The 14,436-nt window shown below is 52.5% G+C and overlaps 2 protein-coding genes across 2 annotated transcripts in view; one reads left to right on the forward strand and one right to left on the reverse strand.

Moving 5' to 3' along the window:
• Nucleotides 1-3,070, reverse strand: part of DLK2 (delta like non-canonical Notch ligand 2) — a 6,425-nt gene extending 3,355 nt beyond the window's left edge. Inside the window, exons 1-5 of the mRNA XM_072410325.1 lie at nt 2,811-3,070; nt 1,030-1,115; nt 825-914; nt 636-699; nt 253-414 (exon numbers count right to left, since the gene is read on the reverse strand). Of these exons, the coding sequence (XP_072266426.1) occupies nt 253-414; nt 636-699; nt 825-897 (299 nt within the window). The 5' untranslated portion in view covers nt 898-914; nt 1,030-1,115; nt 2,811-3,070. The remainder of the gene's footprint in view (nt 1-252; nt 415-635; nt 700-824; nt 915-1,029; nt 1,116-2,810) is intronic.
• Nucleotides 3,071-8,331: 5,261 nt separating this feature from the next.
• Nucleotides 8,332-13,147, forward strand: TJAP1 (tight junction associated protein 1; the record flags this gene model as incomplete). Its single annotated transcript, XM_072410326.1, is given in 3 exon segments — nt 8,332-8,982; nt 10,280-10,511; nt 10,614-13,147. Coding segments are annotated over 3 exon segments (1,877 nt in total), but the record flags the coding sequence as incomplete, so codon positions are not given.
• Between the last annotated feature and the right edge of the window lie 1,289 nt (nt 13,148-14,436).

The raw sequence follows: 14,436 nt of genomic DNA on the forward strand, positions 1-14,436 counted from the left end.
TATTGGTGAGGTCAGCTACTGATGGTGGGGATTTGCCCCCTATTGGTGAGGTCAGCTACTGATGGTGGGGATTTGCCCCCTATTGGTGAGGTCAGGTACTGATGGTGGATGAGAAGACCTGGCTCACCATTCCAATTCACCCAATGGTGTTCAGTAGGGTTGAGCTCCTCCATATTGGTGGCACCGTGTCTTTATGGGGATGGCTTTGTACCCCGGGGGACAGTAATGTTCTGAATTTTGTCTTTTCCATACTTCATGTCACGTGACAAGATATTCCACTCACCTTTGTCACAGAAATTGCCAGCCCAGCCACTCTGGCACATACACTGCCAGGGTTGGTGGCATACACCATGAATGCAGCCTGGCATCCTCACACAGTCTTCACAGTATGGGCCGTCCCAGCCGGGGTCACACCTGAAACAGTTCAGAAAGGGTGATTGTGAGGTCACATGGGGTTCTGAGGAGCCTCTGACACCAACATTGCGGCCATACAGGGAGCCACCTGTAGTGTCCGATGGAAGAGAGTGGGCGCTGCCCCTTGTGATGGGGAATGAATTATCATCTATACGAAAAATATGGCAGAGGTGTAAAGAGACAAACATAAATTTCACTTCCTGTTCATAAAAAATCCTCACCTGCACACTCCGTCCTGGTCACAGTGTCCGTGGTACAGGTCACAGAGCTCCGCGCACTCTTCGGCTGTGGGGGACACAACAACCACATGCTATTGGTCAATACTGAGTGTAGGATTCTGGTGGTGGGGTGACACCAGTGTCTAATATATGAAAAATACTTCCAGTGTGACAACAGTCCACAAATCTCACCTTTCACAGATGTCCAATACGTGAACAACACCCAACACAAGGCAAAGAGCAGGACAGGAGAGCAGCCGAGCATTGTCAGCACCACGGGGGCTACAGGAAGACAAACAGCACAACGTCATTGCAGCATGGTACAATACACACCCAGCATCGTACACCGCCACACCATGGTACAATGGCACTCTGTAACATACAGCATCTGGTTTACCTGCCTACAGTGGAAGGGCCGACTGGCTGTCCAGCTGTCTATGGGCAGAGTGAAGTTGGCGCCATCATGAGAAGTGCGATCCTCACCTGTGGGGACACCAATTGTGGATTAGGGTTGCACCATGTGATGTGGAAGACATAGCTAAGACAATCCCAGGACAAGACACACACACCGCTCCTCCGGGCCCACAAACCCACCTATAGTGCACAGTACAAGGAGGGCAGTTTAGGTGTAAATAAAGAGATGTGTGGTACAGAGGGGGCAGCAAGGTGTAAATATAGCATTACAGGTAAGTAGAATAGAGGAGGCAATTCACGTGTAAACATAAGTAAATGTTCAGGGGTAAAGTATGGAATGGATTGAATTTATTGTAAATATTGGTAAATATGGGGGGGGGGGCAGTTGAGGTGAATACATAGTAAGTATAGATATACAGGTGTGTAGTATGGTGACAACCTGGGGTATGTACAGGCCTGCAGTGTGGAGGGGGAAGTTCAAGTATATACAGGCACAGAGGGGGCAGTTTCAGGTATATACAGGCACGGAAAGGGCAGTTCAGGTACATAAAGGCATGGAGAGGGCAGTTTCAGGTATATACAGGCACGGAGAGGGCAGTTTCAGGTATATACAAGCATGAAGGGGGCAGTTCAGGTACATACAGGCACGGAGGGGGCAGTTTCAGGTATATACAGGCACTGAGGAGGCAGTTCAGGTACATACAGGTACAGAGGGGGCAGTTTCAGGTATATACAGACACGGAGGGGGAAGCTTAAGGTATATACAGACACGGAAGGGGCAGTTTAGGTATCTACAAGCACGGAGGGGGCAGTTTCAGGTATATGCAGGCATGAAGGGGGCAGTTCAGGTACATACAGGTACAGAGGGGGCAGTTAATGTATATGCAGGTATGGAGGGGGCAGTTTAGGTAAATACAGGTAGAGGGGGCAGTTTCAGGTATATACAAGCATGAAGGGGGCAGGTCAGGTACATACAGGTACAAAAGGGGCAGTTAAGGTATATGCAGGCATGGAGGGGGCAGTTCAGGTACAGTCGTGCAGAGTTTAGGATGTTGATGGATGAGTTGCTTGTCTTTCCCATCTGATTTTGTAGTGGAATGGGAGGGCAGATTTTGGGCGGTAGCTGTAGGGGGGGGTGAATATCTTTGTGCTCTTTTCATCTCGTCTGTCAGCAGGTGCTATGACTACGTTGTTCGGGATTCCCTTACACATACCTGGACATTGTAATGATATATTATCTGGGCTCAGGTCATTGCCCTGGGGATTGCAGGGGGTGACGGCTGTGACTGCTGACAGCAGATGCTGACTGACCATTATGTGATGACAGAAGAGGAGGCCAAATTTCCTGGGGCCACGGCACCCAGACGCCAAGCTAATGTGCAGAGGAAAGGATGCAGTGAATGCCTCATACACTATAACATGGCGAGCAATGAATTAGGGGGGCAGGGCCAGGACGCCCTGTGTATGGGGTATGGGGTCACACCGGGTGGCATCTCTAGGGGGACACCCACAGCTGGAAAACCCAATCCTAGGAAGACACGGATCTACGGGCCCCATGTGCTGTGCAGCCCAGATATATATAAATATGGCAGAATATAAGCAAACAGATACAGTACAGTAAGTGGGTCTGCCATTATCTATTGGGGTCACCCAGGAGGGGGCAATAGAAGGAGATGTAAAAGTAGGTTGGTAGTGCCTGTATATTAGGATGGGTGGGATAACCTTTTATTAGATATTAGGGGTCTCCGGGAAGCAGGAAGTTACCTGTACTTCCTCTTTACATAAGGACCTTTCTGTCCGGTGGACAGTCCAATTCCTCTTGGTCTTTTGTTGCGGTAATCCAGTGGCAGCCACGTGTGGCCCCGGCAGAGTGCAGAAATCTCCTTACACACAAATATAACCTCCAGAATTCAGTAACTGTAACAAAATCTCTGCAATGGAAATATTTTTATCTGCCATCATTGTGAATCCAGATAACTCCACCCATGAGGAATCCCAATAACTCCACCCACGAGGAATCCACAGAACCTGCAGAATACAAATCATAGATTACACACAATGCAAAAGAAGAAGAACCTACAGAATATTCTAAGATATATACACGATATAGATGATTTAGATGCCCCCTCTTGGACAGCTCTGCAGCCCATTTTTGGATAATCATTACTATTCCCTATGGACTGTGTTGTGGAGGGTCTGTGGGGGTCTGTGGGTGGGTCTGTGGGTAGGTCTGTGGGGGTCTGTGGAGGGTCTGTGGGGGGTCTGTGGGTGGGTCTGTGGAGGGTAATCCCAGTGAATGACAGTGAGGTAAACAGTAGACAGGTTCTCTTAATTCTGTATTTATTATGACCCCAACATTATATTCACCCCTTTCTCACCCAGGTAAAAAGCCACATTTGGTTGTTTTCATTCTCCCCCCCTCCTGTCCTGCACTGCACATTCCCCTCTCAGCCCCCAGGCACATCAGCTGCTGTGACCCCCAGTGTCTGGCACGTGCTGGAGGTCACCCTGAGGGTGGATATCCAGCTGGTACGTGACCTTGTCTACCTGGCTTTCAGGATGAGAGGAGGCCATGGAGCAGCTGTCCTCAGCTGTGACATTGTAAGGAGCTGCCCCCCTCCTGTCACAAAACTGCCTCCCCCAATCTTCTACTGCCCACCTTTCACCATTAACCCCCTGTTTCCCTAGAAAAAGAACTAAACACAGCAGAAGATGCCCCATGGTTGGTGAGATTCTGTGGATTCTTTATTTCAGGATTCAGGTGACCCGGCGCCTTTTATACTCCAATCATTGTGAAATATTTGTCTGCTGGAGCCCCACAAAGTCTGAGCAGCTGGGACTCCAAAATGAACAATTCAAATATCAGATCTGGAGGCGGACAAAATCTCCAAAATACATGCCGAGGGATCTGTGTGCAGTGCGGCCAGTCCTGAGATTTACACGGCAGTTCCCTCTGGGACCAGCTCAGCCCAACTCAACCCAAATCCTCACACAGTCATGGAGATCAGAGGAAAGTCTAAATATCACCGAGGAACTACACGAACAACGCCCCATTGTGTAGCTGCACCATCCATACAGCCAGGATTTCTCCAGCTTGGAGGTCCTACTAATCGCTCACCACTTCAGTGACTACAAAACCTGCCCCCTCATGTAGACACGTTCCGCCCTGTTATGTAGGGATCTGCCATTCAATAATCCTTCTACCTTGGGGGGTCACATCTGATCTGACCCCGATATTCTGCCCACCACTTTGCTTTAATATACAGTTTGTATTCACTCGGCTTGTTTTTCACATTTGTCTTATTTATTGGGGGTAAAGTTTTAGGGTTGTAGGGTTTTATAAAGCGATCACCTCTGGCCCCAACCTGTGAATGGACAAGGATGGAGCAGCAGCAGACAGATAAGTCAGCACTCTCCAGGGGTAAAATGAAAGTGGTAAAACTGTCTGTGGACCCTGGGGGGCGCTGAAGGGGTGGGGTAATATCTGATGGTCCTCTTTGTATAAAATTAATTGTATGGTTTCCATAGGCAGCCAATAAAAAAATGTTGTCAGGGAATCAGCAGCCAGTGTGCCCGCTGGTGCCAGGGAATGGGGGCAGTAAATGGACACCGTGCGGGTCATGAAACGTTGATGAGACGGAGGGAGAGGAATTGTAATTGGAACCCCCAGCAGCTGGCGAGCAGGGTGAATGTTATCCCGGCACCTTCTCAGGAAGCTTTGGATAATTTATGCCAGGAGAATTCTCCAGGTGCCCTCACAAACCTACAATGCAGCCTATGGGCACCCAACGGGCACAGAATGTATCTGTTTACTGGAGAGATGGAAAATGCAGCCGTCATTCCCCACGTGTCGTTATCTGTATGTACAGGATCGGTGCTATACGATCGTTCGCAGATATCGTGCAGGATCGTTCGTCGTTCGTTTACCAACGATAAAAATTGGAAGTGTGTACGTAGCTTAAAACTGCAACCCTACCATCCCTGCATCACCAATCAACGTATCACATGACCAGGTCACATGACATCACCATGGCCACCAGCTTCATTACATTGGCTCTAATTGGCAGTGGCAAGAGGTAAGGTCATGGAGGAGTAGGTTGAGCAGACCAGGGATAGGTGGGGTAACAGAGAGGTAGGTAGAGCAGACTAGGGGCAGGTACAGTTACGAAGACGTAGGTAGAGCAGACCAGGGGTGGGTAAAGCGGACCAGGGGCAGGCACGGTCACCCAGGGGTAGGTAGAGCAGACCAGGGGTAGGTACGGTCACCAAGAGGTAGGTATAGCAGACCAGGAGCAGGTAGAGCAGACAGGGGCAGGTACCGTCACCGAGGGGTAGGTAGAGCAGACCAGGGACTAGTACAGTCACCCAGGGGTAGGTAGAGCGGACCAGGGGCAGGTACGGTCACCCAGGGGAAGGTAGAGCAGACCAGGGGCAGGTATGGACACCCAGGGGTAGGTAGAGCAGACCAGGGACAGGTACAGTCACCCAGGGGTAGGTAGAGCAGACCAGGGGCAGGTGGGGTCACAGAGGGGTAGGTAGAGCAGACAGGGACAGGTACAGTCACCGAGGGGTAGGTAGAGCAGACCAGGGGCAGGTACGGTCACCCAGGGGTAGGTAGAGCAGACCAGGGGCAGGTATGGTCACAGAGAGGTAGGTAGAGCAGACCAGGGGCAGATATGGACACCCAGGGGTAGGTAGAGCAGACCGGGGACAGGTACGGTCACCCAGGGGTAGGTAGAGCAGACCAGGGCAGGTGGGGTCACAGAGGGGTAGGTAGAGCAGACCAGGGGCAGGTATGGACACCCAGGGGTAGGTGGAGCAGACCAGAGGTAGGTACAGTCACAGAGAGGCAGGTAGAGCAGGAGCAGGTACGGTCACCAAGGCGTAGGTAGAGCAGACCATGGGTAAGCGGGGTCACAGAGGGGTAGGTGGAGCAGACCCGGGGCAGGTACGGTCACCCAGGGGTAGGTAGAGCAGACAGGGGCAGGTCTTCTATCTCGGTTTTTTTAAACAGAATGGTGCAATCAAACAGGAGGAATGAAGATTTCTGGCTGTACATAGATTGTCAGCTCCTGGGTCTCATTATTGGGGTGTGCTGGGCATTGTGGTGATTATTGGGATGTGGCTATCAGGTGACGGGGGCTGCATAGGATTTCTGGGGGTCATTTTTTATGACCCCTCCCCCTCCAGGAGTCTCTGGTGGTATCACAATCTGCCCCCGCTGATATTGCCCCCCCAGTTACTGAGTGGGGGTTTCCAGATATACAAGTTGCCCCATCACTGTCAGGGTTTATTCCCCCCTCCCCCCTATTGCACAGAAACTTCCCGGTGTTCAGCCCCCCCCCACAATGTTTAGACATAGAGGGGTCCCCAATCATCGTTCTGATTGGTCACAGGGGTGGGGTTACCCCCATGGTGATGACTTTGTTTGTTGCACCACAGGCAGTGACTTCAGCCCATTATCTGCAGGTTCTAATGCCAGCTCTAATGCCGTGTACACATGTGCAAATATTGTCGGTGGATCTTTCACGATCCTTTCCAACGACTGCACGATGCATGAAGGAGCTGTGTACATACAGCGGCACCCTGCTGTGCTCTCCCCCTTCCTGTGCATTAGGATCGCTCGTCGTTCATCCTCTGTGGATCCGCAAACAATGAACCACGTGGGCTGTACACGCCAAAAATGTGACGTTTGTACGTAGCTTAAGTGCTACCGGAAATGGGGGCGACTCCTGCAGTCTGATGGAGGCGACATTGATCCCCAGAATGGGTTCTGCCCCACAAGAAGTGCCCCGTGTACTGACCAATGATCATCGTAGGGGGGTTGTAATGAGGGCCCCCCAGGGAGTGGGGGGGGGTTACAATTAGGGCCCCCCAGGCAGTGAGGGGGGTTATAGAAAGAAGCCCCCAGGCAGTGAGGGGGTTACAGGGAGGGGCCCCTAGGCTGTGAGGGAGGGTTCAGGAAGGGGCCCCTAGGCATTCGGGGGTCTTAAAGGAAGGGGCCCCAAGGCAGTGAGGGGTGTTACAGGGAGGGCCCCCCCAGGCAGTGAGGGGGGATTACAGGAAGGGGACCCCAGGCAGTGAGGGGGGATTACAGGAAGGGGACCCCAGGCAGTGAGGGGGGATTACAGGAAGGGGCCCCTAGGCATTTGGGGGCATTATGCACGGACCTGCAGCTTCATTTCTGTCCCCCCCCCCTGTCTGGTGTTATTGGAGGAGCGGCCCTAATACAGGGAGGGGAGGTATTTTCTGGGGCACTTTGTATTATGGGGTTGCCAGGCTGTGGGGTGAATTCTGGGTTCCTCGTTCCCTCCACGTTCTGCACTTCATTCCTGGCGGTGCTCAGGTTACCACCCTGCCAGGTCTTGTCTGAGGGTGGGGGGGTGTTTTGTTCTACCCCCGCATTCCTCCAGCTACGAGTCACAGCGGCACGCGCTCTCTACCCTCCGGGCACAAACTTTATACATAAGAAGGGAGGGGCCGCACTACGCGTGTCTTTACCTGGCTACACCTGGAGCCCACAGGTGTGTCTGAATAGGTGGGGGGGGGGACATTTACACAAAAAGCCGAATACTGCCACCTGGTGCTGGGGCCATTATAAGCAATCAGGACCACAGGGTGCAATATAGACCCTCTTCAGGCCAAACCTGATCAGTGCTACCTCTGTACTGCAGGGGGTATTTGTAGAGCAGGCCTGTAGTATGGTGGGGGCGCCCTCTGCTGGCTCCCCCCCCCCAGCACCTTTAGTTCTGTGCACATTGATGCCGATGTGTTTCTGTCCTTCCAGGAGTCCTGATTGGAAGATCTTCCGGCTGAACCTGGGCCAAGCTTTTGCGGTGAGTCAGAGCAGCCGTCACATAACAGAGGTGCCAGCTGTCATCCTTCACCTGGGGCAGTAATCTTCTCTGCCCCTTTTAGCTGGGCGCACCACCCGCCTATGGGGTCACAATACTAGGGCTGCCACCAACCTACAGCTTCTTCGCATCCGGCTTAAAACAATTTCTGGGCTGAGCACTGCTGGAGCCAAACCTGGCACCCCCCCCCCCCGCAGCTCACCCTGGCACTGCCCCCCCACAGCTCACCCTGGCACAGCCCTGTGGTTCTTGGTAACTTTGTGTCACATCCGGGTAATATTTGGTGATTGAGCTCCCCTCCCCCACATAGTTCTATCTGCCAGGCCAATTGATTAGAGTTCCTCCACCGATCAATATTCTGTAGGCTGGGGCTCCCTGTTGTGCATGTTCTGAGTGCCACGTCTGTGCCCTGTGCCCACCATTCTGACACTTATTTAAAGAGCCCGCAGAAGTCCTGGCACCAAAAAAACACCGCCAGGCACTCACCCCCCAACCGCTAAAAAGTATCCTGAAACACCCCGGCACCCTGAACATCAAATCACATCCAGGCCAGGCCCGGGGCGAGAAACCTCGATCCCCCCTGACTTTGTCCCCATCCCAGATGGATGCGGGGAGAGAATCGCCGGACAGGAAGAGCCAGCAGGACAAAGCCGACTTCTCCCGCTTCCTGGATGAGATCTCCTCCCGGGTGCTGAGCCCAACCAATCTGCAGGCCGACAGGCGCAGGGGTGCCAGCACTGATGAGGACAGTCCCGCAAATGGCAGCACCGGAACTGAAGACGGAAACAAGAAAAGTCTGGAGAGGACGGGGAGATCGGTGTCTCCGGGTCAGCCAAGAGTCCAGGAAAGGTCACCGGACCCCAGGGAGAGAATAAAGTGCGGACCCCCCAGCTCTGACCACCCCGGGCTGCCATATTCTGGGCACACATCCCCAGAGTCTGAAACCAAGGAAGGGAATAGAGGGAAATCTTCCACCCAGACCCCGTCTGAGCTCGGCTGCCTAGATACTGAGTCCCTGTCATCTGTGTCCCACTGGAGCCCGGAGGGTAAAAGCCCCTCACCCCGCGACTGCCCCCTGTATGGTATATCTGTGTCTCCGGGATCACTGCTGCAATAAAATATGTAACAGGATAAACCATCTATAGATTGTACTGAAATATTTAATGTGCAGCGCTGCGTAATATGTTGGCGCTATATAAATCCTGTTTATGTATAATAACGAGGTGGCTGCCTCACAGGTTCATTTACATTCCGCACACCAAATCCAATTTCACATAATGGGGCCCCGTGGGGCATCAACCCCATCACAAGGAATCCCGGCACTGACGCCCAGAATTCTGCTCATTCAGTGATCTGACTGGAGGGGGCGCCAGAGAGGGGAGTCCAATTACCAGGACGAGATGGGTTAAGCGGTCACCATAGTAAGGTGCTGCAGGGGATGAACAATCAATGGAGGAGCCGGGGGGAACGGCATGCTCTGCGATCCTGACACACGCTGTGACCTCGTTCATTGCTGTAACCCATAGCAATCAATCCCCAGTCTGATCGCGGTGACCCCATTTCCAGAAATAATTCAGTTTTAGGCTCAGCGGGTAAGGGGGGGTGGCATGTCTGCACCTCGGGATGCAATAAATACCCAGGATTTATATAGCGCCAACATATTGCGCAGCGCTGTACATCGGGGCTACAAACCATGACACTGGAGGAGGGGAGGACCCGGCCCAGGCACCACAATGAAATTCATTTCCATGGAACGCTGATGATGCCGCACTGACCCCTCGTATGTCATGTTGGTCCTCCGGCTTCAATCGATTTGGTTGCCTGAAACAAGAATGCAGCAAGTGAAGTCCTAACTCCTGATCTGCCCGCTTTCCCACGCCAGAGCCCATCAGAGCCTGGCAGCTGCATGTGAATAATTTAGCATGGAACGCTCTGTGTAAGGTTACATTCACTCTCTGGTTACATTCACTCTCTGGTTACAGCCCCCCGGTCATTGTTCTCCCCGTTCTGATATACAAAGCGCCGGTCATCTGTCACCTCCATCGTATCTGCAGAATCCATGCAGCAATATTTATATAGCACCAACATATTATGCAGCGCTGTACATAGTCATGTGACTAGCTGTCCCCCCATGGTGAATGTTATAGGCTAAGGTCAGTTTGGGGGAAGCCAATCACCTCACTGCATGTTTTTGGGATGTGGATGTTCCTCGGAGGCGGTGCTGGGCCCTACATCGTCCAATCACAGCAACCTACAGACAGGACAGCCAATCAGATGCCACCTCTGTCATTGCAGGGAGTTTTGTATTTCTATGAAAGTTGGTGCTGCATAGTGAATGATAGAATTCAGCCGGCTGGTGTAATGTTGGGTGAATGTAAGGTGAATGTTGGTGGATCTGCCTGCTCTGTGCCGGTGTTTTCTCACATCAATCTCCTTTCCCTTCCAGTTTCCTGCAGCTTCAGAACGATGAACTCCGCCGGCGCTTGGCGTATGCTACAACCAAAATGGAGGCCATGGAACATGAGCTGGATGCCGGCCGCCATTACTTGGAGGTGGAGTTGGGCCGGAACCGGGAGGAACTGGAGAAACTTAAGGACAAGTTTCGGCGGTAAGTTCAGGGGAATTTGTGCAATGACTCCCGCGTCACTGTGCCAATATGTGACATTTATTGGTGCTAGGCCGCTCCTGTGCCCATCCTCCATCTTTTCTCCAGCTCCATACTTCTCAGGGTTTGCAGTTCCTTAAAGGGGCGGAGCTTGGATAGAATCGATGGCCCCACGGCCGAGGATGTCTTTGTCCACGTGGATATGAGTGGTTCCGGTCAGCAGCAAAATGGCGTCCTGCAGAAGCAGGGGAGCATGGACAGCGGCGGTGAAGAAGCGCCAACTTTTGAAAAATTGAGTCCCTATCCCACCCCTCCCCCTCCACACCCGCTGTACCCGGGCCGAAAGGTGATTGAGTTCTCCGATGAGAAAGTCCGAATCCCCAAGAACAGTCCGCTGCCCAACTGTACCTACGCCACGCGGCAAGCCATCTCGCTCAGCCTGGTGCAAGGTGAGAATGGGAGTCCAGAGAGACATCGCACCGTACCCAACAGCCCGGCTTCGTCAGGCGGCTACCCCCAGCGTGCCCGCAGCGCCGATAACCCTCCACGCTCACCACTCAGCAGTGCCGCCCCCAGTTCTGCCAGCTCAGAGGAGGACATGTTGGCCAATTGGCAGAGAATGTTCGTGGAAAAAGCGGCCCCAAGCACGGAGGGCTCATTGGCCCATCGCACCTCCTACAGCCGGGATTCGGCCTTAGAATTGCAGCAGAGATTCAGCCGCTCAATGCAGGAACTCAGCCACGCCGCTCAAACCTTCTCCCAGAGAGAATCCCACGGCTGGCTCAGCGGCTTGGATCCCGAGAGCTCCAAGAGGGGCCACGTACCCACCGAGTACGGAAAAGACTTCTCCAAGGAGGAGGCCCAGGACCTTCTCTCCGGGGCCACAGAGGAAGAAGAGGACATTGAGGAGCCACCAATCATCTCTGAGGATATGGAGGAAGATCTGGAAGAGGAAATCCACCAAGAGCCACAGCCAGAGACATTTGTGGAGAAACCACCAGGTGGCCGCCCACACCGCAGCCCAAAGAGGATGGGCGTCCATCACCTCCACCGCAAGGACAGCCTGACCCGGGCACAGGAACAGGGCAACTTATTGAACTAAAGGCGGAGCTCCACGTATGGGGGCCACACCTTACCATATATATGCAGAAGATCGGGCCTAGTGCTTCGTCACCTTCCTAGGCCTGCTCTGGTCATCTGTGTGTCTGCATCTCATATGTGCACTATGGGAGCTGGGTTACCCTCTGTTGTCTACCCCGAAGTGGTAATATTTCTGCTGGGGCCCTGGGGAGGGAGGGACTTATGAGGCACATGGGTCGGAGTTTTACTCCTAACTCTTACTAGGACACGTTGGGTTAATGGGAGAAGTTGCCCGGTGGGTTGCTCACTGGTGGGTAATACAGAATACGGACAACCTACCCCCAAAGAACGCCCAATAACTGGCAGCTTCTCATATGGGGCGGTTGGTTTGGGGCAGCCAGGTTATTCTCACACAGATTTCTCTTTTGTCACTTTCGTGGCAGAGCTGACGCTTCCTACTGGTGAAATATGGCGGCTTCCTGTCTATTGGATGGGGGCTCAGATCTCAGGAGCCAATCAGCTGGCTGTATGACCACTGAGGGTTCCTGGAGGGGCAGACAGGAAATATATTGTCACAGAGTGCAGCACCCGTCTGTTACACCGCCCCCTGCCTGTTATTTGCTGCATTGCATAGAGACCTGGTGATGACATCACTGAGTATGGGGGAGGAGCCATGGAAAGTCCATCAGTGGGGGGAGGGGGGGTTCAGGGAAAACATTCTGTACATCTGCACTATGAGAATAATTCGGACTGAAACCCGGCCTGTGATCTCCCCTGCTGGACTACAGACGCTGCATCATGTAGGGGGAGGGGCTCTGTAGGCCACAGGGGAGAGCTCCGGGCTGACAACCATGACTGGGATTTCTGTCCAGTGTTGTCAGATGATTGCGGGAAGTGAAGAGATCGTTGTTTTTAGGCAGCTTTTTACCTGAAGACAAACTCTGGGTATGAGCTTGTTCCTGGGGGTGGCATCCTTTAGGGATAGTTAGGGGCCCTCTCCAGGGGTATCCTCTAGGGGTAGGTGGGGGCCTGTCCTGGGGTCGCCCCCCCTGCAGATATTTGGGAGCTCGGTTCCGGTGGGTTAGATTGATGAGCTCGGTGACGGCTCCCAGAATGCCGTGCGGTCACATAATGATGACATCATCAGTTCTCCCTCTGGGTAACCCACCTCTCCTCCAGCTCCGGGGTTGGCACAGCTGGTGCCCCTCCTCCGATGGGTCATCTTGTGATTTGTTTTTGTCTCTATATAATTTTCGGTCTTTGTGGTGACATCACAGGGTGTTGCCTCCGCCATCTTTTCAGTTTTGGTTTGTCATTGGCTGGTGCTCTTTTGCCCCGCCCTCTGTGTTCCTTGGACTCCACCCTGTTCTATGTGGGAGATCAGCTGATCCGCCATGGCACCATAGAGACCTTTTATCTATATTTTTGTACCTCGCCGCAGTATTAGCGTCACTCAGCGTCTCCGCCACCTTCTGATCTCAGAGTCTTCTCACTTAGATTTATTTTCTGATTTCAGAGCTGACGTCTATTTTCCAACCAGAATAAACTATTTTAAAAATAAAGCGGCCTCGTCACTGACCTCCGGGGGGTGCTAGAGAGACGTTTCCCACTAGGGGGGTACGCAGGAAGTAAAGAGAACCTGCAGCTCACCTTTGTCTCCTGAGCTGCGGGGAGCAACAGCTACAGATTCTATAGGCCGATGTTACAATGGGGGGGGGATGGGGTGAAACCGGGAGTGGGGGGGGGAGAAAGCTGCACCCGGCATTATTCTGTCAATCAAAACCACAAACCTTCCACTGGAGGCAAACATAATGATCCTGCCAGTAATTCAGTCACATCCTGTCCCAGATTCTATGTAATGGGAGGGGGAGGTGCTCTGTAGTCTGGGGGGATATGAGAAGTACAGATTTTAGGGTATAAGCGTGCTATAGATGTTCCAATGGTCGGTAATTGGGTAATGTATTTGTATATGGGAACATTATAACAGTGGCAGATACCACTATGCCTGCTGCCAGCTGAATTACGCCCCCTAGTGGCATGCATGTTCCAGCAGCGGCTGTCGGGGCAAGTCAGTGAGCTGGCGTCAGAAATATTTATATAATGTATATAAGGTGAGATGGACCCCGGGCTCGTCCATAGTGTGAAGCCATCTTATTGGATAGTACAGCTCGGCCATAGTGAGTCCGATTAGAGATAACGATAAGTAGGCCAAGCTGTGTTAGTAAACCGGACATTTTGTTCTACATTTGTGGCAAATATACCCCATGTGATCAACAGAACCTAACCAATCGGGTGAGATTGTGATTGGATTTGGCTGTGAAATTGGGGATCAGGATAAAAGCTGGGCACCTCTTACCTGCTGTCAGGTGAGTTACCTTGGCCTAACACAATGGCTGAATGGGAAAAGGAATAAAATGTCTTTCGCTGTGCCTATGGTTTGGCGTCGGCCACTAGACCATCACTCGGAGTGCTTCTTCAGCCACAAACACAAAGGCCTGAAACACTTGTGAAGTGTAGGTGTGTGCTGGACAAGGACTCAGGTGAATTACAGGTAAGGTGGGACGTGCAATTATTGTCGTTTGAAAGGATTGTGAAAGATTAAGCCCCGCACGATGCATGAAGGAGCTCTGTACATACAGCATGGAGAGGGGAGGGAAAGAATGAGCGAGCGGCACCCTGCTGTGCTCTCCCCCTTCCCTTGCATTAGGATAATTAGTCGTCCATGGATCTGCCAGGACGATGGGCGCTATACACGCCAGATTCTCATCTGATATCAGGCTTAAGCCAATTATTGGGCGAGTACCATTGGACGTGTGTAGCTATGAGTCCATAAACATTTGGGCAGAGACAA

The sequence above is a fragment of the Pyxicephalus adspersus genome, chromosome 4 (assembly GCF_032062135.1).
Source record: "Pyxicephalus adspersus chromosome 4, UCB_Pads_2.0, whole genome shotgun sequence".
In the NCBI taxonomy this organism is placed as follows: domain Eukaryota; kingdom Metazoa; phylum Chordata; class Amphibia; order Anura; family Pyxicephalidae; genus Pyxicephalus; species Pyxicephalus adspersus.